The 22,176-nt window shown below is 46.3% G+C and overlaps 2 protein-coding genes across 9 annotated transcripts in view; both read right to left on the reverse strand.

Moving 5' to 3' along the window:
- The window catches only part of dbn1 (drebrin 1), a 54,802-nt gene extending 45,575 nt beyond the window's left edge, over nucleotides 1-9,227 (reverse strand). For 4 of the 6 annotated variants that reach the window (XM_062970171.1, XM_008104966.2, XM_062970170.1 and 1 more), the window contains exon 1: nucleotides 8,987-9,227. In XM_062970171.1, coding sequence (XP_062826241.1) covers nucleotides 8,987-9,072 — 86 coding nt within the window. In that variant the 5' untranslated portion in view covers nucleotides 9,073-9,227. The remainder of the gene's footprint in view (nucleotides 1-8,986) is intronic. The other 2 variants (XM_062970172.1, XM_003217580.3) reach the window with 2 other exon arrangements.
- Nucleotides 9,228-12,874: 3,647 nt separating this feature from the next.
- pdlim7 (PDZ and LIM domain 7) overlaps nucleotides 12,875-22,176 on the reverse strand; it is a 55,091-nt gene continuing 45,789 nt past the window's right edge. For 2 of the 3 annotated variants that reach the window (XM_016991549.2, XM_016991551.2), the window contains 6 exons: nucleotides 19,918-19,976; nucleotides 19,222-19,462; nucleotides 17,052-17,232; nucleotides 16,759-16,879; nucleotides 14,563-14,678; nucleotides 12,875-14,134 (listed from right to left, as the gene is read on the reverse strand). In XM_016991549.2, coding sequence (XP_016847038.2) covers nucleotides 14,048-14,134; nucleotides 14,563-14,678; nucleotides 16,759-16,879; nucleotides 17,052-17,232; nucleotides 19,222-19,462; nucleotides 19,918-19,976 — 805 coding nt within the window. In that variant the 3' untranslated portion in view covers nucleotides 12,875-14,047. The remainder of the gene's footprint in view (nucleotides 14,135-14,562; nucleotides 14,679-16,758; nucleotides 16,880-17,051; nucleotides 17,233-19,221; nucleotides 19,463-19,917; nucleotides 19,977-22,176) is intronic. The other variant, XM_062970175.1, reaches the window with a different exon arrangement.

Genomic DNA, 22,176 nt, shown 5'->3' on the forward strand with positions numbered 1-22,176 from the left:
CCTTTGTTTCTCCTCCTACAGCATCTTTGGAATGGGTTGATTTCCCCTTGAAAAGGCAGCTAACTTTAGGTTGCTGTGAGTTTTCCAGGCTGTATGGCCATGTTCCTGAAGCATTCTCTCCTGTCCTTTCGCCCACATCTATGGCAGACATCCTCAGAAGTTGTGAGGTATAGTGGAAACTAGGCAAGGGAAGTTTATATCTGTGGAAGGTCCACGGTGGGAGAAAGAACTATTGTCTGTTGGAAGCAAGTGTGAATGTTGCAATTAATCACCTTGATTAGCATTGAAAAGCCTTGCCGCTTCAAGGCCTGGCTGCTTCCTCCTTGGGGGAATCCTTTGTTAGGAGGTGTAAGCTGGCCCTGATTGTTTCATGTCTGGAACCCTTCTGTTTTCAGAGTGTTGTTCTTTATTTACTGTCCGGGTTTTAGAGGTTTTTTTAATACTGGTAGCCAGATTTTGTCCATTTTCATGATTTCCCCCTTTCTGTTGAAATTGTCCACATGCTTATAGATTTCAATGGCTTCTCTGTGTAGTCTGACATGGTGGTTGTTAGAGTGGTCCAGCATTTCTGTGTTCTCAAATAATTTGCTGTGTCCAGGTTGGTTCATCATATGCTCTGCTATAACTGGCTTCTCTGGTTGAATTAGTCTGCAGTGCCTTTCATGTCAGGAAAGAATGCTTCTGGAACATGGCCATACAGCTCGGAAAACTCACAGCAACCCAGTGATTCCATCCATGAAAGCCTTCGACAATGCAGCTCACTCTGCCAGATTTGTTTCCCAAACAGGGTAGGGTCCCCCATGTACACAAACGTAGGTACCAGCCTTTGAGAAACTGTGGAAATGGAAAAGATGTACCAGAAAGAAGAGGAGAAAGCCAGGAGGAAACCACACTTTGGGTTTGGGGTGTCTGTCTGGCAGGCTTCCCTTTTCAAAGGGTAGCAGAAGGGCGCCTGCGGGAAGGGAAGAGAAAGCCAGCCAAGCTACCCAGGCCCGCCTTGCCTTTGAAGTGCAGAGAGACTTCAGTTAACAAAGCCTACTCCTTTTCACAGAGTATTTTTACACCTGCCAGGCACCCCCCTTTCATCCTTATCCTCTGTCTAACTGAAATTTTTGAGCAGCATTGGCAGTGGGCTGAGGTCTGGAGAAATGTGATTTCCTGCTTCTTGGCAGGGGGTTGGACTGGATGGCCTGTGAGGTCTCTTCCAACTCTATGATTCTATGAGACACAGGCTGGCAGCTGTGTGTCCATAGTAAATAATGGAATCAAGCACCAGCAGAGAAAGAATGGGATTTGGCTCTAGCTGTATGTGCTTGCCTACAAGAGGCAGCTAATTTCTGCACTTCTCAGCCAAACAGAGAAAAAAGGGGGCAGCAAATAATAGTATACTGACCAGCTATTTCTTGCATGTTTTAAAAGGGAAGGGTTTATAAATATGGCCACCAAAACAGAAATCATATGAAAAGTGGATGCATTTTAGAGGATGCCTTTGGGTGGTCCTCAGAATATACACGTGCTTTTGTTTACTTCGGCAAGGCTTACCTGACCTGGTTGTTTCATTTCATGTGTGCATGTTATTCATTTTTAATAAGAAGTGTGCTGAAACATGCTGAACTTCTTTTTTCATGATATAGGAAACTATCCCTATTCTTTCCATTTTACTCCCATCTCTGGGATCCAATTTTCTGGTAAAGAACCATCTTTGCTTTGTGAGCTGAGCTGTAGCTGCACTTCCAAGGCCTGTGATCTCTCCAGACTCCTCCTTTTGCAGAGCCACGTGGCGGCAGCCTCCCTTTCTCTCCCATCCACACGTTTCAGAATACAAGTCCCATCATCCCTAACAAATCTAGCCACATTCACCACACTGGCTGAAGATGATAATGTTCTGCATGTAATACATCTGGAGGGCATCAGATGCAGGATGCCTTTTAGTTCCCTTTTTCTTACTTTTACACAGACACACTCTTCAGTGCTTCAGCTGCCCTCAGTGCTTGTCTAATGCATAGACAAGTAATATAATATATGTTCAAGCTGGTGCAGTTAATTAATTTTTCCATTATTATGTAATGAATGACAGAGGTGTAGGTAAAATGTGCAGATAATGACATTCCTCTGTTGATGAAATGTTCCCTCTGTCTCCAAATTTCTAACATTGCATAAAGTGAGAGATGCTGAGAACCATTCACACCTAGAATTCTCAGCTTTGTGTGTCTGCATTTCCTTGATCAATTTGCCTTCCCTCTTTTCTTTGGATGCCTGAACTGTATTTCAAAATCCTCAGCTGAAGTCTTAGGTTACTGCAATGCTAAAATTGGGAGATGGAAGAAAATTTCACTGCCCCCCCCCCCCCAATAGCTACGCCCCCAACAGATGAGCAACTATGTCCAGAAGTTGGAGCAGGGATTGGTTTACAATTCCCCTCAGCCCCTAGGCAGCATAGCCAATGATAAAAGATTAGGGCAGCTGCAGCCCAAAAGCATCTGAACATCACATCTTGCCCAGCTAGGCCTGATGCCTTTCGGTGCAAGATTCATGCACTGCTAAAGAGGCTTGCAGTGAGCTTAAAGTGGTGACTGTCAGGCTTAAGGTTAACATCTAACGGACAATGTAGGGAACTGTTGGGAGGAACAGAAACCTTGCAGGAAGAGAAGGGCTTCCAGCTGGGCCCCAGATGGAAAGGGGTTTCCTCTCCCACACTCTGAGGGCGAGCTTGATGAAAGTGCCTATGCTGCTCATGGTGCAGGAGGGAACAAAGGAAAGCCAGCTCTCAGAAAAGCAATCCCAATTAGTAGGATGGCAAGCATGGATGGCTGAATTGCAAAAAAGAATTCAGTACCAGGAAAGGTACTGGGGGAGGGAGCGGAAGGGAGGGAGATGGGAGACTTTGGGTGGGAGTCTGGAAACCAGGCCTTTTGAGGAACAACTGAGGGAGCTGGATATGTTTAGCTCGGAGAAGAGAAGACAGAGCGGTGTCATGATCACTATCTTTAAATATCTGAAAAGATGTCATGTAGAAGAAGGATGGATGCACAAAAAAAAACAGTTTGTTTTCTGTTGCTCCAGAAACTAGAACGCAAACCAAATTCCTCTTGAACATTAGGAAGAACTTTCTGATGGTAAGAGCTGTTCAACAGCAGAATAGATTACCTCAGACTGTGCTGTGTCCTCCATTTTTGGAGGTATTTAAACAGAGGTTGGATGGATATCTTTCAGGACTGCTTTAGTAAAGGTAAAGGTTTTCCCCTGACATTGTCTAGTCATGTCCGACTTAGGGTTTTGGTGCTCACCTCCATTTCTAAGCCAAAAAGCCGGCATTGTCTGCAGACATCTCCAAGGTCACATGGTTGGCATGATTGCATGGTGCGTTGTTACCTTCCCATCAGAGCTGTATCTATTGATCTACTCACATTTGCATGTTTTCAAACTGCTAGAAGCTGGGCCTAACAGCAAGAGCTCACCCAGCTCCCCGGATTCAAACTGTCGACCTTTCGGTCAGCAAGTTCAGCAGCTCAGTGGTTTAACCCACTGCAGCATCAGGGCCTTTAGTACTGGGCTCTTATTTGGCAAGAGGTTAGGCTAGACAACCTTTACAGTCCTTTCTAACTTTAGCATCCTAGTCTAAGTAAGGAGAGCCAGGCTGGTGGATTGGTTGGAGCAGAGTCCCCCAACTGTGTTATTTTGAACCATATCTCTTATCTCCCCTAGCCATTAAGCAGTTAATTTACAGGAGCTGGAGGGATAGTGGGTTGAGAAAGGCTGTGTTAAAGTGAAAGACAAAGACCAGGAAGACACCACTTAATGCACCCCAGCCATGAACTTCACTGGACAAATCACAGCCTCTTTCGGCTTAATCTACTTCATAGAGTTAGTGTGAGGATAAAATGAAGGAAAGAGGGCTGTATTCTGAGCTAGAATAGAGCATGGTACAAAACTGTCTTGTTATGGTAATAGACATAATATGAGAAACAAGGATTGTGCTTAAGGTTATACAAAATACGGTTAGTAGAACTTGGAGCTCAAGACTACATTATGTCATGGCATGAATGGCCAGTGAGACTCTGAGCCTCTCATGAGTCATGAGGCGGTGGTGTAATGTTTACTCTTTGCAATCCGATTGGCTCTAGCCCCAAGCTCAATCTGGCAAGTATCAGACAAACACCCTATCTCTAGTGGGATGAGACTCAGGTGAGTTAGGGCAGTCGCTGCCCTTGAAACAGTTCACCAAAGGGGCAGCAGGCTCTCCTTGGGCTGGATTCCTCTTTGCACTCCCTTCTCCCTGGACAAGGAGCATTGCCTTGGAAACAAATGCATTAGCACTCCCAGAGCACTCAGCCCCACTTCTAGCAGCAGGCAGACGTCTCTAGGAATGACCCCATTTTCTGTTCCAGGGATTTTCTCCCACATTGACCTTTCCTTGGCATTTCTTTTCCTCCCTTGCTCCCTAAGCTCCTTGAGGATCTAGGCAGAAGTAGTCAGTTGCCCATGGCTCAGATCAGCAGCTATCCAGCCTACCCCGAAATGGGTTTACTACCTCAGGGACTTGTTGGATGGGAATTTTCTTGGCTGTTTCCTCTCCATTGTCTTGAATTAGTGGTATAATTTATATGCAGACATCTATGTACATAGTCTTTTACAATGGGAGGAAAGGAGGGTACAGTCTAAAGTTTGGGAAGGAAGAGTCATCCTCTCTCTGTGCTCTTCTGAGATGGCCTTTATTTGTGTAGGTGACCTCCCTTCCCACCTCAGGCATTTGCCTTTTGGAACATGGGGTGTCCTCGGAGCATGTATGTCTTTTCCTACCACAGCCTCCCACCCTCTTTATGATTGGTGCATGCACTGCACATAATGTGCAAGCTTCCTTTCAGGCTGAATAGGCCACAAGGCCCAGCTTCGGAGCTGGAAAGAGAGGGGAGTGTCTGTAAAAAGGGAAGGAACTGGCAAAGAAGAGCAGCTGGAGACCTTCTGCTTCGGAGGGAGGAGGAGGAGGGGAGTCAGCTACAAAGAAGGAGGGGACCTTCCTTGGGCTCTGGAGCTCTGAGGGTGGGGAAGGGAGGGGAAGGATGGAAGGAAGGAAGAAACCAGCTGCATACAATTTACTCCAAAAAGAGAAGAAAAGTATTGCCACCAAGGTGGGTTGGGTAAAATGTTAATTAACTCTTGGGAAAATACCCATCAAAGAGCTGTATGGCTATCCACAAGCCAGTGTGAAGCTCAAGCAAGGGCAGGCACACCCTGACACTTTGCCAGTGCTATTGAACTACAATTCCCATCAGTTCCAACCAACATGATGACCAGTGATTATTAGCTGTTGTCAAAACATCTGGATAGGTGGGATTTCATATTATCCGATAACAGCTCTCTGCCCTGCTGTCCTTTTCTGACCTCTAGGCTACTGGTGTGACCAGAACACACTCTAAGTAGCAAATGTGAAATGCCTGTTTCCACCAGTAGCTTGAAAAAACAACTGATAAGAAAATATGCCCTCACCAGAGGACTCCTAGGAAAAGGAACACCTTTTGGCCTTCATACGTGACATCACAAGCCTTCACCACCTCAGGGGAGGAAGAACTACAGAAATGGCCCTTATACTGGGGCAAACCAGGCTGTGTGGTTCTTTTGCAAGGCTTATGGAGATGTGAGAGCTTTCTGCGACCTGAGTGAAAAGAGGAAACCACAACAGTGGTCCAGGGAGCAGCATTCTTGGCAGGCAGAGAGAGGCAGCATGAAGGGCAGGGTGTGGTGGGCTAAAATGAAGAGACTCGGGAGGCTGAAGAAACTATTTGCAGAGAGAGAGAGAGAGAGAGAGAGAGAGAGAGAGAGAGAGAGAGAGAGAGATAGGAAGAGTGAACAAGGAGCAAGAGAGAACCTTGCCCGCGTCAGTGAAGACTGAGGGAGTGAAGAGCAGTGATTCAAGGTAAACGAAACCCTTAATCACAATAATCTCTAAGTTTAAATTCTGAGTCAGTACTCTCTCTCTTTTTAAAAAAGTTTTAAAAAATCTAACATTGTCGAATTGGTCTCTAAAGCAAGCACTGATCACAAAAGTTTTTCAAAATCAGAATCAATGTGTTGTCGAAGCCTTTCATGGCCAGAATCACTAAGTTGCTGTGAGCTTTTTTGGGCTGCATGACCATGTTCCAGTAGCATTCTCTCCTAATGTTTTGCCTGCATCTGTGGCAGGCATCCTCAGAGGTTTGTTCAGAGACTTGGGACATGACCATACAGTCCAAAAACTCAAAGCAACTCAATCAGAATCAAGTTCAGAGAAGTGTCCCAGAACATGTTACAAGATGCAGTGGTTGCCAGTCATAAATGCAACACATGAAGACAATGTGTTTTCTATCATTCCTTACACATGGAAGACACTAATGCTGAAAGACAGTGATTTAGATATCTTTCACAACACAATTATACCCTTTTGATAACAGTTCAGCTGCCAAGAGACCATCTGATGGCATCTTGAGATCTGTAGTTTCATTGGGCATTTAGAATCCTCTGACAGGGAACTATAGTGCCTCTCCAAACTACAAATCCCAGGATTCCCTACAGCCACGGCAGTCCAAGTGCTGTCACAGTGCTGTCGAGTGTCCGAGGTGCCTGTGTCACCGCTGTCTAACAAAGGACATAGGTCTAGGGATAAGAGAGCAAAGAATCTCTGTTGCATAATGGATACCTGCTTGAGGAAAGGACACGTATTTTCTGGCCAAGGAGGTCCTGCTAAGCTGATCATCACTTGCAGCTCTGCATCCAACACTGCTTGCTTCTCACAAAAGGTTCGCACACAGAACTGCTTAATGGGAAATGATTAAGGTCTTTGCAGCTAAGGCACGTGTCTATGCCATAGCTGCAAAGGCCGTCATCATTTCCCATTAAGTCTCCAAGCGTTGCCAGACAAAGAGAGAAAGCGAACAGGGGAAGATTCCCTAAACAATTCTGGCTCAAGGACAGCAAGCTGTGAAGTGGCAAGAGAAGCAGGTAGGACTCCTCAGGAGCACCGGCCCTGCAGCCCTGCCTCCCAGCAAGGCTGTGGAAATGGGACACATGCCTATTGTTTTGGAGGCTTTGCAGGAGGCGCTTCCCCTTTCATCTCTCCTTCCTTCCCTCTGGCAGCCTTCAAATGGTGGTTTCTCTAGGCAGCCACAGGCCTCAGATGAAAAGGAACTGCTCAGTGGGTTGCTGTGAGGTTTCCAGGCTGTATGGCCATGTTCCAGAAGCATTCTCTCCTGACATTTCATCTACATCTGTGGTAGGCACCCTCAGAGGTTGTGATGTATATTGGAAACTAAGCAAGAGAGGTTTATATATCTGTGGAATCTACCATATACCATGCAGTTGTGGACAAGTCTACATAGGGACCACTAAATGTAGCCTTGCCCAAACACGAATCAAGGAACATGAAAGGCACTGCAGACTGATTCAATCAGAGAAGCCAGCCATAGCAGAACACTTGGTGAACCAACCTGGACACAGCATATTGAGTACCACCATGTCAGACTACACAGAGAAGCCATTGAGATCCACAGGCATGTGGACAATTTCAACAGAAAGGAGGAAACCATGAAAATGAACTAAATCTGGTTATCAGTATGTAAAAAAAACAACAGTAAATGAAGAACAATACTTTGAAAATTGGGGAATTCCAGGCATAAAACAATCAGGTATCACCTTCCAACAAAGGAGTCCCTCAGACAGTAAGCAGCCAGATCTTGAAGCTGTAAAGCTTCACACTTGTTTCCAACAGAGAAAGAGTTCTTTCTCCCACCCTGGACCTTCCACAGATATATAAACCTTCCTCTCTTAGTTTCCAAAAGACCTCACAACCTCTGAGGATGCATGCCATTGATGTGGGCGAAACCTCAGGAGAGAATGTTTCTGGAACATGGTCATACAGCCTGGAAAACTCACAGGAACCCAGTGATTCTGGCCACGAAAGCACTTCCACAACACAAAGAACAGCTCAGCTTGGCCCATCTGAAGGCGTTATGGGGGGGAAGCTCGGGCTGGAAGGATGGCTGCGAAAGGGAAGCGGGTCTTGGCCCTCCACCAAGCCTCCCTGGGCATCTCCTCCAAGGAGAGGATGCGGCACTGAGGGGCCCGGGTGGCTGCCTGAGCCCCCTCCTCGGCTCCTCTCGCAGACCCCTCCCTCCTCCTTCCTTCCTCGCTCCCCTCCTCCTCCTCCAGCCCCTCCCCCCAGCCTCCAGACCCCCGCCCCCTTCCTCAACCGGCCCCACCTTCCTTTGTGTGGCGCGTCTCCATCAGATAACTTTCATGCCCCCCCCCCCAAAAAACGGGAAGCATTGGGGAAAGAAGGGGCTCACAGGATAGAGTCTATTTACAAAGAAACCGGGGCCAAGCTGGCGATGGGGAGCAAGGAGCAGGTGGAAGGGACGGAGGGAGCAGATGGGACCCGCCGCCGCCGCCTCCGCATCCCGGGCCAGAGAGGCAGAGAAGGCAGCAGGGCAGAGGCGCAGCGGAGGAGGGGGCTTCCACGCAGCGGCGGGGAGAGGTCATGAGTGGGGCCCACGCGCGCCCGTGGGTCCGGGTGAAGGGCTGCCCCAAAGGCGAGAGGGGTCCGAATGACGCGTCTCTGCGGCTTCTCAGGAGCCCTGCGCCCCGCACCCACCCACCCAAGAGGCCCCGACCCGGCTGCCTGGCCAATGCACCATTTTGGGCGGCTGATCATGGCTCCTCCATCCCTCCCACGGCGCCCTCCCTCTGTCTTTGCTCGGTTTGGGAGGCGCAGGGTCCACCCTCCCCCGGCCCCGTGTGCCTTTGGGGACGGGGTTGCTTAGGAAGGGCTGCTGCGATTCCCAGGGAAGGCAGGCGCCGCCCACGCCCCCCGGCACAAAGCGGCGGGGACACCGCCCCCTCCCTCCCTCCCCTCCGCCGCCGCCCCGGGGACAAAGAGATGGGGGCGCCCGCCTTCTCCCCCCTCCCTCCCTCCCTGGCCTTTCTATTCCCCGGGTGGGGGCTCCGGGCGCCTTACCAGTCGGTGGGGCTGTCCTCCCCGATCACCTCCTGGTACGAGGCCAGCAGCTCCAGGCGGTTCGCGCTGAAGCTGATGCCCGCCATGCCGCCGGCCAGGCTGAGCGGGGATGGTGATGCTGCGGCTGCTGGAGCTGCTCGCCAAGGCAAGGCAAGGCAAGGCAAAGCGCTGGGACGGAGAAAGGCCGCCTCTGCCGCTCGCCTCCGAGGCAATGCAGCAGCAGCAGCAAGAACGGCGGGCGGGCGGGCGGGCGGGCGAGCGAGGAGGGGAGGCTCCGCCTGCCAGCGCGCCGGGTCCTAGCGCCGCCCGGAACTGACTCCCCCTCCCACCCTAGCTCTTTCTCCCTCTCTCTCCGGCACCATCCGCCGCCTCCTCCTCTTGCTCTGTCCACATGTGGGGGCCTGGGGGGACCATCAGCCATCTTGCCTCGCTATCACTTCAGCCTCTTTGCGGAGCAGAACGGTCACGGTGTTGTCGAAGGCTTTCATAGCCGGAATCATTGGGTTGCTGTGCGTTTTCCAGGCTGTATGGCCATGTTCCAGAAACATTCCTCCTGATGTTTCGCCCACATCTATGGCACGTCACATATACCTATGTGAAGTATGTTGGAAACTCAGCAAGGGAGGTTTATATATCTGTCCAGAGTGGAAGAAAGAACTCTTGTCTGCTTGAGGCACGTGTGAATGTTGCCATTGGCCACCTTGATTGGCATTTAATAGCCTTGCAGCTTCAAAGCCTGGCTGGTTGCTGCCTGGGGGAATTTTGTGTTTAGAGGTGTTATCTGGCCCTGATTGTTTCCTGTCCGGAATTCCCCCTGCTTTTTGAGTGTTGCTCTTTATTTCCTGTCCTGATTTTAGAGTTTTTAAATTAAATTAACTCAAAAAGCAGGGGAATCGCAGACAAGAATCAATCAGGGCCAGCTAACAGCTCCCAACAAAGGATTTCCCTTGGCAGGAAGCAGCCAGGCTTTGAAGCTGCAAGACCATTAAATGCTGGTCAGTTTCAACATTTACACATGCCTCAAGCAGACAAGAATTCTTTCTCCCACCCTAAACATTCCACAGATATATAAACCTCACCGGCCTAGTTTCCAACAGACCCCTCAACCTCTGAGGATGCCTGCCATTGGGAACATGGCCATACAGCCTGGAAAACCCACAGCAGCCCAGAACTGTCACTGTCTTCTGTAGAGGCAACCCCATTGTGCCACCTGATTTAAATATTCAAAGCAGCCAAGATGCCCAGGCAAATGCCAGCAGCACCTAGAATCATACACTTGGAAGAAGCCCCAAGGGCCATCCAATCCAACCACATTCTGCCTGGCAGGAACACACCATCAAAGCACTCCCGCCTCTCAAGAAAGCCCCCCTCCTTCCCGCACCCCATCTCTTCCTGATAAAGAACAGTTACTTCACATGATCAATCCCAAGAGGTGCAAGAAGGTCCATTACTTTCCACACACAGTATGTTGGAGAACCTATTCAGAATTTGTCTTGCATTTTCTGACACTGATGGTTTAGTTTTAAGTTTAGTGTGTGATGTGTCAGGCGACCTCCTAGCCATCCTTGTTGTGCACTAGCCCACTGGATAGCTGCAACACAGCAATTGGGGCCTAGCTTTGAATGATCAAAACTATGTAATACGTACAGAAATACACTGTAATCTCGTTAGTCATTGTTCTCCCCACTCTTAGACTCATCAGACTGGCCGGCATCACTGTATAACCTAAAATCCTGTTTGGAATAAGGCCATTCTGACTTGTTCCAGCCTTCCTCAATGCCCTGTTAGGAACAAGGGAAATTTCAGACTCCTACACATGGTGTATTGGCTTGAGCACTGTGACTCTGGAGACCAGGGTTTGATTCCTTGCTCAGCTATAGAAACCCACTGTGTGGCCTTGGGTGAGTCACACACTCATCCCCAGAAAATCCTGGGATAGGGTCGTCATAGGTCAGAAACAATGTGAAGGCACACAACAGCAACAGACCTTGCTTCCCAGAGTCTGTTTCACAGAAGACCTTGAAGTCAGACACAGACTCGCCCACATACTGTGTGGGCAGCAGCCGGGTTCTCAAGGCACCTTGTGAAGTAGGTACCAGCATCTGCCAAGTGGGAGAGTGTTTATATGTTTCTCCCTTAGCACTGCATTTTTTTCTCAGGCACCTGGCTCTTCAGAGATTGAATGTTAGATACATCCCAAACAATGGGAAGAGATCTAAAAATGGCACATAACTTCAAAAGTATTCAAGATTTCAATTAAGAGTTTGAGGATATTACTTCAATTTCAGTGACAAGTCTTTCATACCGCACAGCCTGTGGCTGAGCTCCTCTGGATTGTAGTCCACCAAGTAACATTTGCCAGCTCTAAACCCTAGTACTGATGCACTCTGCTGTGATTTATAAATAGAGTCTGGCTGGGGTTCTCATCTGCTTATAGATTATCAACTAATTATTTCCCTTCTGATTATGTCCCCAAAGAATTCATCTACTGTGTGGATGTTATGATACGTTGACTGCCTGGGGAAATAAAAAAAACACCTACTTCCATCCTTGCAATGGGCCTCGGCGGAGTGGGCAGAACTCTCCTGAGACTGAGCATCAAATGGTCAAAAAGATTCTGTGATGACGGGACAAAAGCAACCTCCATCTTAACATTATATTCCATGTGCAACAAATCAAAGGCAGCATAAACTAGTTCACAATAGCAAGAAGCTGCAAACACCAAGGAAGTATCTCTCACCAAATACAGGATCGGAAGTGACCACTAAAGCAGAAGTTAGGCTAAGGACCAGCCACAGCAATGAGCCACTGAGGGGTCAGTAAAACACAGGCAACCACACAGAACCTATATTAAGAGCAAGGTCTGAAAAGAAGGAAGCACACGAAAGACTTCCCTAAGTTGCACAGCAACGATTCATTTAAAAAATACATAGGAAGAGGAAACAATGCCTGAATTCAAAATTGGGTAGGGATGTGGGGAGGGAAATTTTCAACAAGAAAATAGCATGTCTGAATTTGTGCCACTTTCCATCACTATGAAATGTTGATGCAAATGTATACCAGCACATGTGCATTGTTTCCAACATATGACAACTCCAAGGCAAACTTATCACTGGGTATGTTTGGGGGGGTTTGGCCAAATTTGTTCAGAGGTGTTTTGCCTTTGCCTTCCTCTGAGGCTGAGAGAATGTGTTTTGCCAAAGGCCATCCAGTGGGCTTATATGGCTCGACTGGGTTTCCAGAGTCATAGTCAAACCACTAAACCACTCTCTGCATACTGGCATAGTAGCTGCAATTTTTTTGAGAACTTTGACCAAAGTCCACTTATAGGTCCTGCCAATGCACTAATATCTTCCTCCATTAAATCTTGATGTAGTCATCCTCTTCTGTACCTTATGAATGATTATTGCACTAAAGCTCTTGACTTATTTATGCTGAACATATTCCAGGAGACAGCTGGTTTTTCATTAAATGTGGCCAAGAGCAAGATAGACATAATGAAGCTGAACTCCTGGCCACTTGTAACAAAAAGATATTCTGGATGTTTGCTGTCCAGTGAGGCCATTCCACTTTGATGTCCTGCACCGTTACTTCCCAGCATATGCTCAACTCTAGCACTGTCATCTTTTTCAACTGTGCCAATAACAAAGACAGAAATACCGAGGCACTAAGCCATAGATAGGCCATTTCCATAAGAGCACCGATTTGATTTTCCCACCTAAGCATGATGTAAGGGCTCTGATTGGGACGAAACTAACAGAATCAGTTTTGCTTCAAAGTGCCCCACATCATGGCCCCACCTGTAGTTTGTACTTGATTTATCTACATCTGGTATCCCTATACAACACCCTGTATAATCTCACCAATAACCATATGGCACAAAGGTGATAAAGAATTAAAAGATTTATTTTATTAGGCACTGAAAGAAGTCACCATTGTGGTGACAAAGAATTACAGTCTCCCAGCCGGACAGGACGGTACTGGGAAGTACTTTGATCAAAACAGAAATAATGACTCTTTGGTAAGGATGCTTTGGGGTCAGTTCTGGCCCAGAAGTTGTGAGCTACTGGCAAATAAACACTGTGAGCCGGGGAGTGAATGGCATCTTCATGTCACTGTGAGGAAGAAACCATTTTGGCTGATGAAGCTGGTACATGCAATCTGTGGCATTTTAGAATCATTTTAACTTGGCTTGTGACACTATATGGCTCAATATTTTATCATAGCAACACCTTCTTCCCCCCTGGAGTTAGGGTCATCTTAATTTGAAAACATTATATTACCAAATTGGAAGTTTTTGGGGAAACCCATGTTTCAGCTTGGGAAAAAACATTTTGTTACTGTAATATGTCTGGAGTGGACTCCTGATGCTAAATGTGGCAATATGGGCAAAAGGCTAAATAGATTGGCACTACATTGACCCATTCTCGATTACAGGCATATTTTGCAATGCTTTTTTGGCAGGAAGAAGTGGGTAGGCACATTGCAAAAGAAATAGGGAGAAATGAGAACAAGCCATAATCTGACAGATTGGGGGGGGGGGGGGGACGACAACTGTCACCAAGGTCCTCACAGCAAGCATTCACACACACTGATGAGAATGAAAACTAGGGAAAGACAGGTATCTTCACAACAATGAGAATATCTGGGGTTGTTCAGCTAGGGAGTTAACATCCCCTCCTTTGGTTGTAGCTGGTACAAGAACGACGGGGTAAGACAAGTCCGTTTCACCAAAAAATGACTTCTCAGCATGAGAGCGCTCATGCAGAAAGGAACTCTATATTTTAAAAAGGAAAGAAAAAAGAAAGGTGGGCAATGGTCTAAATCCATGGAATGGAATCCTTCTAAAGTACTGAAAGGGAACCATGAGTATTGCATCCCCAGTGGGAATGATTGTCAAGTGTGGAGTCTGGGCCCACTACGCTTTCTGTCTGTCTGACTTTCTCTCAATCTCTCTCTCTCTCTCAGGACAGGATGAGGTGGAAGAAATGAGGGATGCAGGACTAGGACAGGCAGCAGCTTGGGCAGGCAGGTTCTCTCTTCCCCACTCCTCCCTCCTTCTCACACGTGCGAAAATGCATGGCTCTTGCACAGGGGCTTGTCCTTTTTGGAGTAGAATGTCTTTCCTTCCAAGTTAATCTGGCAAATCTGCAGAGAGAAAAAGCAACTCAGTGAAGCAAGCTCCAGTCATTTTGCTCCCCACCCCCCTTTGCCTGCCCCCTGTTCATATACAAAAGGAAATGGCAATGAAACAGCAGCTGCCCAGTGTCTGCCAAGGCACAACTTCACATTGACATCTGTTCCCTGCTAAGATTTATGTGTCAGCAGGAGGCACTACCTCTGCTTGCCACAAGGCAGGGAAGGAAACCTAGATGGGAGAAACCAACTGGTTTCACTCTTTATGCCACCAGCTGAATAATCTTTGCTAGATTACATGCTTTATGCTAGCTAACGCGGCCCCTGCCTGGGAGCAACGTCTTGAGATCTTTTATCACAAATTGTGCTTGAAGTGTAACAGAGCAATTCTCTTACAGAGCTGGATTAAGACTGGCTAGTGTGAGTGTGTGCTTGCTCACCGCACAGACGAAGCAAGTGTCATGCCAGCTGAAGCCCAGAGCCTCTAGGAAGCGATCACCAGCATCTATCTTGAAGTCACAGCCACGGCATTTGGTTCCAAACATCTTCTCATAGTCTAGAGACAGGAGGAACAGGAAGGAGAGGAGACATGAAGCTTTGGTTAAAACAGACAATAGTCAAGCTAGGTAGGATGTTTCTGCTTGCATCCTCAGGACAAAAATCTCTCATGTTTGCTATAAGCAGATTGGTTTGGTTGAAGAGCCCTATGAGAAGGGGATGTTAGGAGGACAGGTAGCTGCCTCAAACTGAATCAGACCATTTGGGCATCATGCTCAGCATTGTATTTCTAAGCTAATTGGCATCAATTCTCCAGGTTTCCAGATATTTATTTTGAGTCAAAAGCACTGCATAAATAAGAATAAAACTGATAAAAATAGCAGGAACACAAGCGGCTAAATAATTTTTGACCAAAAACGGGCAACATTGCCAGCATTGTCTGTAGCTTTCAACCATTCTTCCTCTGTACATGAGGCAGGGCATTGTTGGCAAGCATACAGATGCTGAGTTTTTTGTTCTGCTCCACAGTTGCACAAGGTGGAGGATTCTTCTAGGTAGTGCCATTTTTGCCAGGTTTTCTTTTGATCTGCTCACTCCGCTTCAGAGTCTGTTCAGGGACTTCCAAGTTGCCCATTCTTCTTGCCCCTGGAGGTAGATCCTCATGGGGGGCCATCCATTTGGGATTTCATGGTTCAGCTACCCAGAGGGATACTCTTGCTGTTGCTGGGGGAACAGAGGAGGGATGGTTCTCATGAAGATGAGATGGTTCCTTGATTTGAGTCTACTGGGTGGAGGCTGATAGCCATGCAGTGGGTGGCTTTCAGTGTTTAACCTTATTTCTCTCCCAGCAACTTCCCATTGCACATTGGGGGCAATGCCAACTAGCTTGTGGAGTCTATCAACAGGTGTAGGTTGGCACTATGTGTAACTCAACATTAAAAGGTTTTATCTTTCATCCTAACCTAAAACCTGCTCCTCCTCTCCTGCCCAAGGTTTCCTTCTCTATCACTACTTTTCTACAACCCAGCTCCCGTCCACCATTCCAACACACATGGCCTCTGCTGTTTTAATCAGGGTCCTCACTGAACTGACCAACTGTAATGCTGCTGCAGAGCCTGTTGGGCTTGGAGGGCAAAGACACTGAGGGATGGCAGACAAGCCTCACAGTTATGTCAAGCAAGGCTGCACATGCTGTTAGCAATCCTGCAGGCAGCAGGCCCTCCCCTCCCCTCCCCACCCGGCTTATGATGAAAGGCAGCTGTTCATTCATCTGGGAGAATTCCAGGCCCTTTCAGAGCATCAGATAAAGTGGGGGTGGAGATGGAGCCTATTTCATTCCTGAATCTTTTCCCCCCTATAAACCTCTCAGTGGAATATTCCAGAAAAGGATAATATGTGCCAGCACTGAAAGAAAGGGAAAGAACCACATTTCTCAGCATGCCCTATAGCCTGCTCTGTGATGAAGGTGCTATTCTATCATCGCCATAGCAACCCAGCAGAACTGGCACTGCCCAGCAACCATCACCAAGGGGGCAGCCAGGCCAGGGTCAAAGGAGGACGGACGCCTTGACAAGTGTTTTGTTTCCCAGGCTCCTGCTGCTGACCATTGAAGTCAGAAGTGGAAATATTTTCCATGATACATTCCTCGCTCTACCTTCCACTATTTTCTGAAGAAAGCCGATTTGGTGCTAAAAGACATTCAATACACAATGCAGTACAGTTCAGCCCCTGTATCTGTTGGGGACACATTCTTAGACTTCATGTAGATACGCAAAACTGTGGATAAGAGGTCATTGTTTTGAAATGAAAGACTTCCAGTCCAAAAATACCACAGAGTTGTGCTGGAGGGCCTAGAAAATGCCTAGAGACTATATTTAATCAGAAGGTGATAAATGAAATCACAGTTACTGGTATTCATATTATATTTAAGGTCATCCTAGGTGTCTTCCATGCAAAAAACAAAACAAAACATTGTTTGTGGAAAGTATTCTCCAATCTCTTCCCAGCAAGTGTTGATTATAAAATCCATCATCCTACAATGTCTGGGGTGATGGGAACTGTGGTAAACCATAACCAGAAGCTGTCCCAATGAGAGTGAAGACTTTGCTCCAGAGAACTACAAGTAATTTCCTCCATACCTCTCTCACAGTAAGGCTGCCCCTCTTCCATGTAGAAGGCACGATTGCGGATGGGTGTCTTGCAGGCAGCACAGATAAAGCACTGGACGTGCCAGGTCATCTTCAAGGCATGCATAATTTCCTAAAGCAAATGCAAGAATCTGATTTACTCCATTGTAATACTAATTTTCTAAGCCAAGATGTAGGATTCTTTGAAAAAAGTATTCCATGAGCCATATACGCATTCAAACTGCCACACTTGACTGACGGCACTGGAATGTGCAGCCTGGGGGCTGTGTACCCATCAAACTCACCCCCGTAATCTTCTTCTTGCACTTGGCACAGTTGGGTGCATAGCGTATGTCGTAACACTTGGGGCAGAAGATGGAGCCCTTCTCCTCAAAAAAGCCACCCTCGTCTAGCACCTTCCTGCACTGTGAGCAAGTGAACTCCTCGGGGTGGTAGTAGTGTCCCAGGGCCACCAGATAACGCCCCCTAGTGGGAAGCAAAGAGAAACGGTTAGCACTGGGAGGGCAACTAACCCGTTAGAAATCAGAATCTCTTTGATTGATTAGGAAAAGCCAGAATATTATAGACCCCTCTTCTTCCTCCTTGTAACCCACAAGGAATTGCCAAATTCCTCCTGCTGCAAAACAGCTGATCCTAAATCTACAGTGAGCAAAGGAAATATATACTGAGACAATGACATTATCATAATCAAAGCCGGGCTAAGACATGTTGGAGTCCTCAGCTATGTCGCATTTAGTATGTACCATTAACAGCAAAAAGTGTTTTATTCCTAATGATTTAATCCCTCATTAATAGGGGGGATGTGAATTTTAAAGAGCATTTTAATGTATTTAATGTATTTGCTGTATTTTAGTTTTGTTTTAAAAGGCAAAGGTTTAGGCTTGATATTAAGTCTAATTGTGTCCAACTCGGGCGGGGGAGGGGGGGGATCATCTCCATTTCTAAGTCGAGGTGCCGGCGTTGTCTGTAAATACCTCCAAGGTCATGTGGCCAGCATGACTGCATGAAACACCGTTACCTTCCCGCTCCAGGCAGTACCTATTGTTCTACTCACACTTGCATGTTTTCAAGCTGCTAGGTTGACAGAAGCTGGGGCTGACAGTGGGAGCTCACCCCATCCCATGGATTCAAACCACTAACCTACCAGTCAGCAAGTTCAGCAACTCAACGGTTTAACCCATTGCACCACTGTGGCCCCTAGTTCTGTTTTGTCACATTGTTATTTAATTGTTTTTTAACTTCTGTATTGCTTTTTAAAACTCTTTAGTGTGGATAAATATTAGCCGCCTTGAGTACCCATGGAGAGAAAGGTGGGATATAAATAAAGATGATGATGATGATGAAGATGAAGATGATGATGATAACTATATCATCTTTGGTCCTAAGCTATGTCTTGCTTAATTTGGGTATCCATCATCATGGGTACCCTTCTCATTGCTAATATTGGAAGTTAGTCGGCTGCCCTTCTATTAAGGCAAAAATCCACAAAGCATCTAGATTGATGAACTTCGAAGATGGTAATTTAGAAAAAAATTGTTTCACTAAGCAATACATTCAGGGTGGATGGGCTTGTTATTGGCCTTCATTGCCCCAATCTATTTGGAGGATGTCAATTTCTATAATCCGTAAGGACAAATATTTTATTAGAAACTGAATTTCTGAGTTTCATTTTTATGAAAATTTGCTTGCTAGACAGCAGCAAATGTTCTCCCCTTGGTACAACCTTTTAGAAAGCATTATTTCCAAGACTTAAACTTGGCTGCTCTTTGCAAAGCCTTTACTGCCTTCAGTTTTCAAACAAAGCCATTAGCTCATCTACAGTAAAGATATAAAGGGATCCCCTACACACAGCAGCAATGTATTTGTGGCTTTGAGGAGGTGGAAGACCTACTTTATTTATTACACTGCTCATTATTTAGTGACCCCAGGATGCATTTTTTCAGAGACTTCATGCGCACAATGCTGTTGCCTGATATTATTTGTGACCTGTTAGCAGATCACTGCTAATCCATTGCAATCAAGGCTGCCATCTTTGAAGTAGCAGCCAAAATTATCTGCTGCAAATTCTTAAAAACATCAGCAGTGGATTGTGAAGGGGATCCGTGATTGTTGCTGCTGTCATTACTGTTGGTTTGGTATTCTATCCAGTAAGTTCTAGTTTTGTTTGTTGATCTTTTTGTTATTCCTAGTAAGCATATCAGTAGCATATGATTTGTTTTACCAGATACTCTGTATTATCAGAATGCTTTGTAATGGATACTGTGTCAGAGATACGCCCTCATCCTCATCCAGCAACAGCTTGCACAATATAACTGAACTACCACAGATATACCCCGAGGACATAACTTTCATATCACCTCCCACACAACCACTACCAAGGAAGCCAGTTCCCATGTCTAGCTACCTATCAATTAAGTTGGGATAGGGAACCATCCACATATTTGTCCCACTCACCTAATAATCTTGTTACACTGGTAGCAGATGGGGGTTTTGTTGGCACTCTCTGGTGCTTGTTGTGCAGCCTGGACGATGGAGTTGCGGTTCTGCATAGGTGTTGGTGTGGCTGGCTGGCTGTGCTTGCTCAAAACCGTACTGGTTTTGTCTGGGGCATATCGCTCTGCAAAGGAAGGATCCGCAGCCCAGGGTGGACGACTGGCAGGGCCCGAGACAGGTGCAGGTTTTGGAGCAGCAGAGCCTGGAACAGTTAAATAAGGCATCTGGTGTCTTCTGTTGCAGACATGCACTAAGTGGTGAGTGATCTGAAACTTGCAGAGGTTATTGTGTGGCTTTATTTCTAGGGCCTGAGCAAAGTAGGGTTTAGGAGTTACTTCTTCGTATTATAATTCCTAGAATTCCCTAATCATGAGAGGATTGTGGTAAAACCTGGAAGTTGTGGTACAAAAAAAGTCAACTTCCAACCCCTGAAGTGATCCTTGAGAATCAACTTCACTGTCAAATTTGGGTAGACTGACCCTCTCTTCTAGAAGAAAGTACTGGCCACTGCCCATTGGCATGAAGGCAGACAAGAATGCTTTGCTGCAAGCTGAAGGGAAGTCTTAAAGTGGCAACAGCTTTTCATAGCTTGCTGGGAGATTTCTCCCAGGAAGTGGCCTGGTTAAAAGCTTCCCAAGGCAACACGCTCCAACTTACCATATCCAGGCTCCACTTTTAAAGATGGCACAGAAGACAGATCCGGCATGGAGACCTGGCTACAGAATAACCAATTAGTTCCATAAAAGCTGACCCTTTTACCACACCCCCTAGCCAAGGCTGGTTGCTAGGCCAGGCTTAAAAGGTCAATGGAGGGACCCCAGAATTAAAGGGGCTCACAGAAAGAAGTCAGAATAGGTGGGAAAGAATATCTGTGGTACTCCATTGTTTGTAGAAAAATATACCCATACCCCCTGTGTGGCAGTGACCTCTACTGGCTGGGCTGACAAATTTAGGAACAAGGGCTGATCAAGCAGATCTCAAGTCCAGACTGGAGAGGCCAGGACAAAAACTAAGAAAGAGAAAAAAGAAATAACCCCCATTCACCCAATTTATATGCAGAGAGGGCATTTGTCTTCTGTTCCCCATAAAATTGGGGAGAGCCCATGTTCAGCAAAGTCAAAAAAGGAAAGATGCTTAATGAACTTCCAAAACACTACTCACTATGACTAGTTACCATATATACTTAGACTAAAGAACAAAGCTTGCTGCCCTGGTTCATTCTTCTCTGGAATAAAGAAGGAGGAGGGAGGCTGAAGAGCATGGTATGTCCTGTCCAGGATCACCAAAATCACTAAAAGTCTTTCTCTTGTGTTCAACTGCTAAAAAAACTTCTGAGTCAGAAGCAGATAGAAATGGAGGTGTGTGTGTGTTTAAAAGAGCACATTCCTTAACCGACTACTAGACTTGGCACAGATGAAGATAAAATGGAGATTGTGTCTGTTTAAAGGAGTAGTTCATTTCCTGTGCAGAACAAGTAATTGCCTTCCTGTACTAATGGTGCAGCTCCTAGGGCACCGCATCGGGAAATGATATAATTCTGCCCCTACTGTATTTGTAATAACATAAAAATGTAGGGCCAGCATAGCCTCTAAGGCTTCCCTACTGCAGCCAGTAGGAAAAACTTGCATTAGAAGACTGGTTGCATAGGAAGTGGCAGGAAAAACAAGGCATGGAACAGAATGAAATGCAATTGGCTAAAGGCATTCAAGATCAGGTAGTTGCAGTGTTTGGGCAGCCATCTGCTTTTCAACAGGGGCCAGTTCAGTAATGGTAATTAACAGCCGCTTAAACCTGAGGGGCTTTACACTCATCTCTGGCAGACCCATAAAAGGCAGCAATTTTTTTTTAAAAAATTTTTTTTTTAAAAATTGCTCACACTTATGCACAAATTCCACAACATACTCTGGCAAAATGGTATAGAAACTTCTATCTGTTTCAAAGCTTTCAGGTCAGCTCCTTCTCCTATTAGAAATGTGCTTGAAAACATCCAAAGAGGAGACTCCATTCATGCCCTAGCCATCTCATAAGATTACAATACTATCTTTGTAAAAATCTTCCCTCAAGTTCAACCCATGTCTACCTTCCTACAACCAAGATTTTGCTTCTCACTCCATTTACTCAAGATTCTCTTCTCTTGAACACTATCCGGCAAGTATTTTCAAAGTTGGGGTAAGAATCATAATTTAGTAACACTAAGCATACCGAAGTTGTTTCACGTAGGACTTTGGCAAATGACACCCCAAGTTGGTCACATGGAGCCTAATCCTCAAAGTCATATGGTTCAGTGCCTCGGTTTCTCCATACACCCAAGTTTTCTGATTATAAAGAGGGATACCCAGCCTATTTGTGGCTGATTAGGAAAGAAACATGGGATTAGGAGTGCAGAGTTTCAAGGCATCTACCAAGGACAGAGAAGACAAAGGGGGTAGGCTCAAGAATGACTTTCCAGCAGATGACCCAAAATAAGGGTGACATGAACACTTGGGTTCAAACACTCTTTTCTTTGTCAAGAACAACAAAAGAGATTCTGCTTAGCAACATAAGTCATTTTATCATTAGGAAGGTGGAAAAAGGAATAGGACGTTGGTCTGGAAACAAGAATAGCCTGCAGGAGGCAGAGACATTGCCTGAGCTGCTCCTAGGAAACTCAGGAAGAGAAGCGGGTGTCTTTGTCAAGCCCCTTCCCTCTAAAACAGGCCTACACAACCTGTGGCCCTCCAGGTGTTTGGGCCTTAAACTCCCAGAAGCTCTAGCTAACTGTTCTAATGGCTAGGCATTCTGGGAGCTGAAGTCCAAAACATCTGAAGAATCACAGGTTGTGCAAGGCCTGCTCTAAAGTCTTAGGCAGACCATTGGGTGGGTTGGAAAGAGGGACTCACTGCAAGGCAGGAGTGGAAAAGCACAGTGTGTGATTTT

The sequence above is a fragment of the Anolis carolinensis genome, chromosome 2 (genome assembly GCF_035594765.1).
Source record: "Anolis carolinensis isolate JA03-04 chromosome 2, rAnoCar3.1.pri, whole genome shotgun sequence".
Classification (NCBI taxonomy): Eukaryota; Metazoa; Chordata; class Lepidosauria; order Squamata; family Dactyloidae; genus Anolis; species Anolis carolinensis.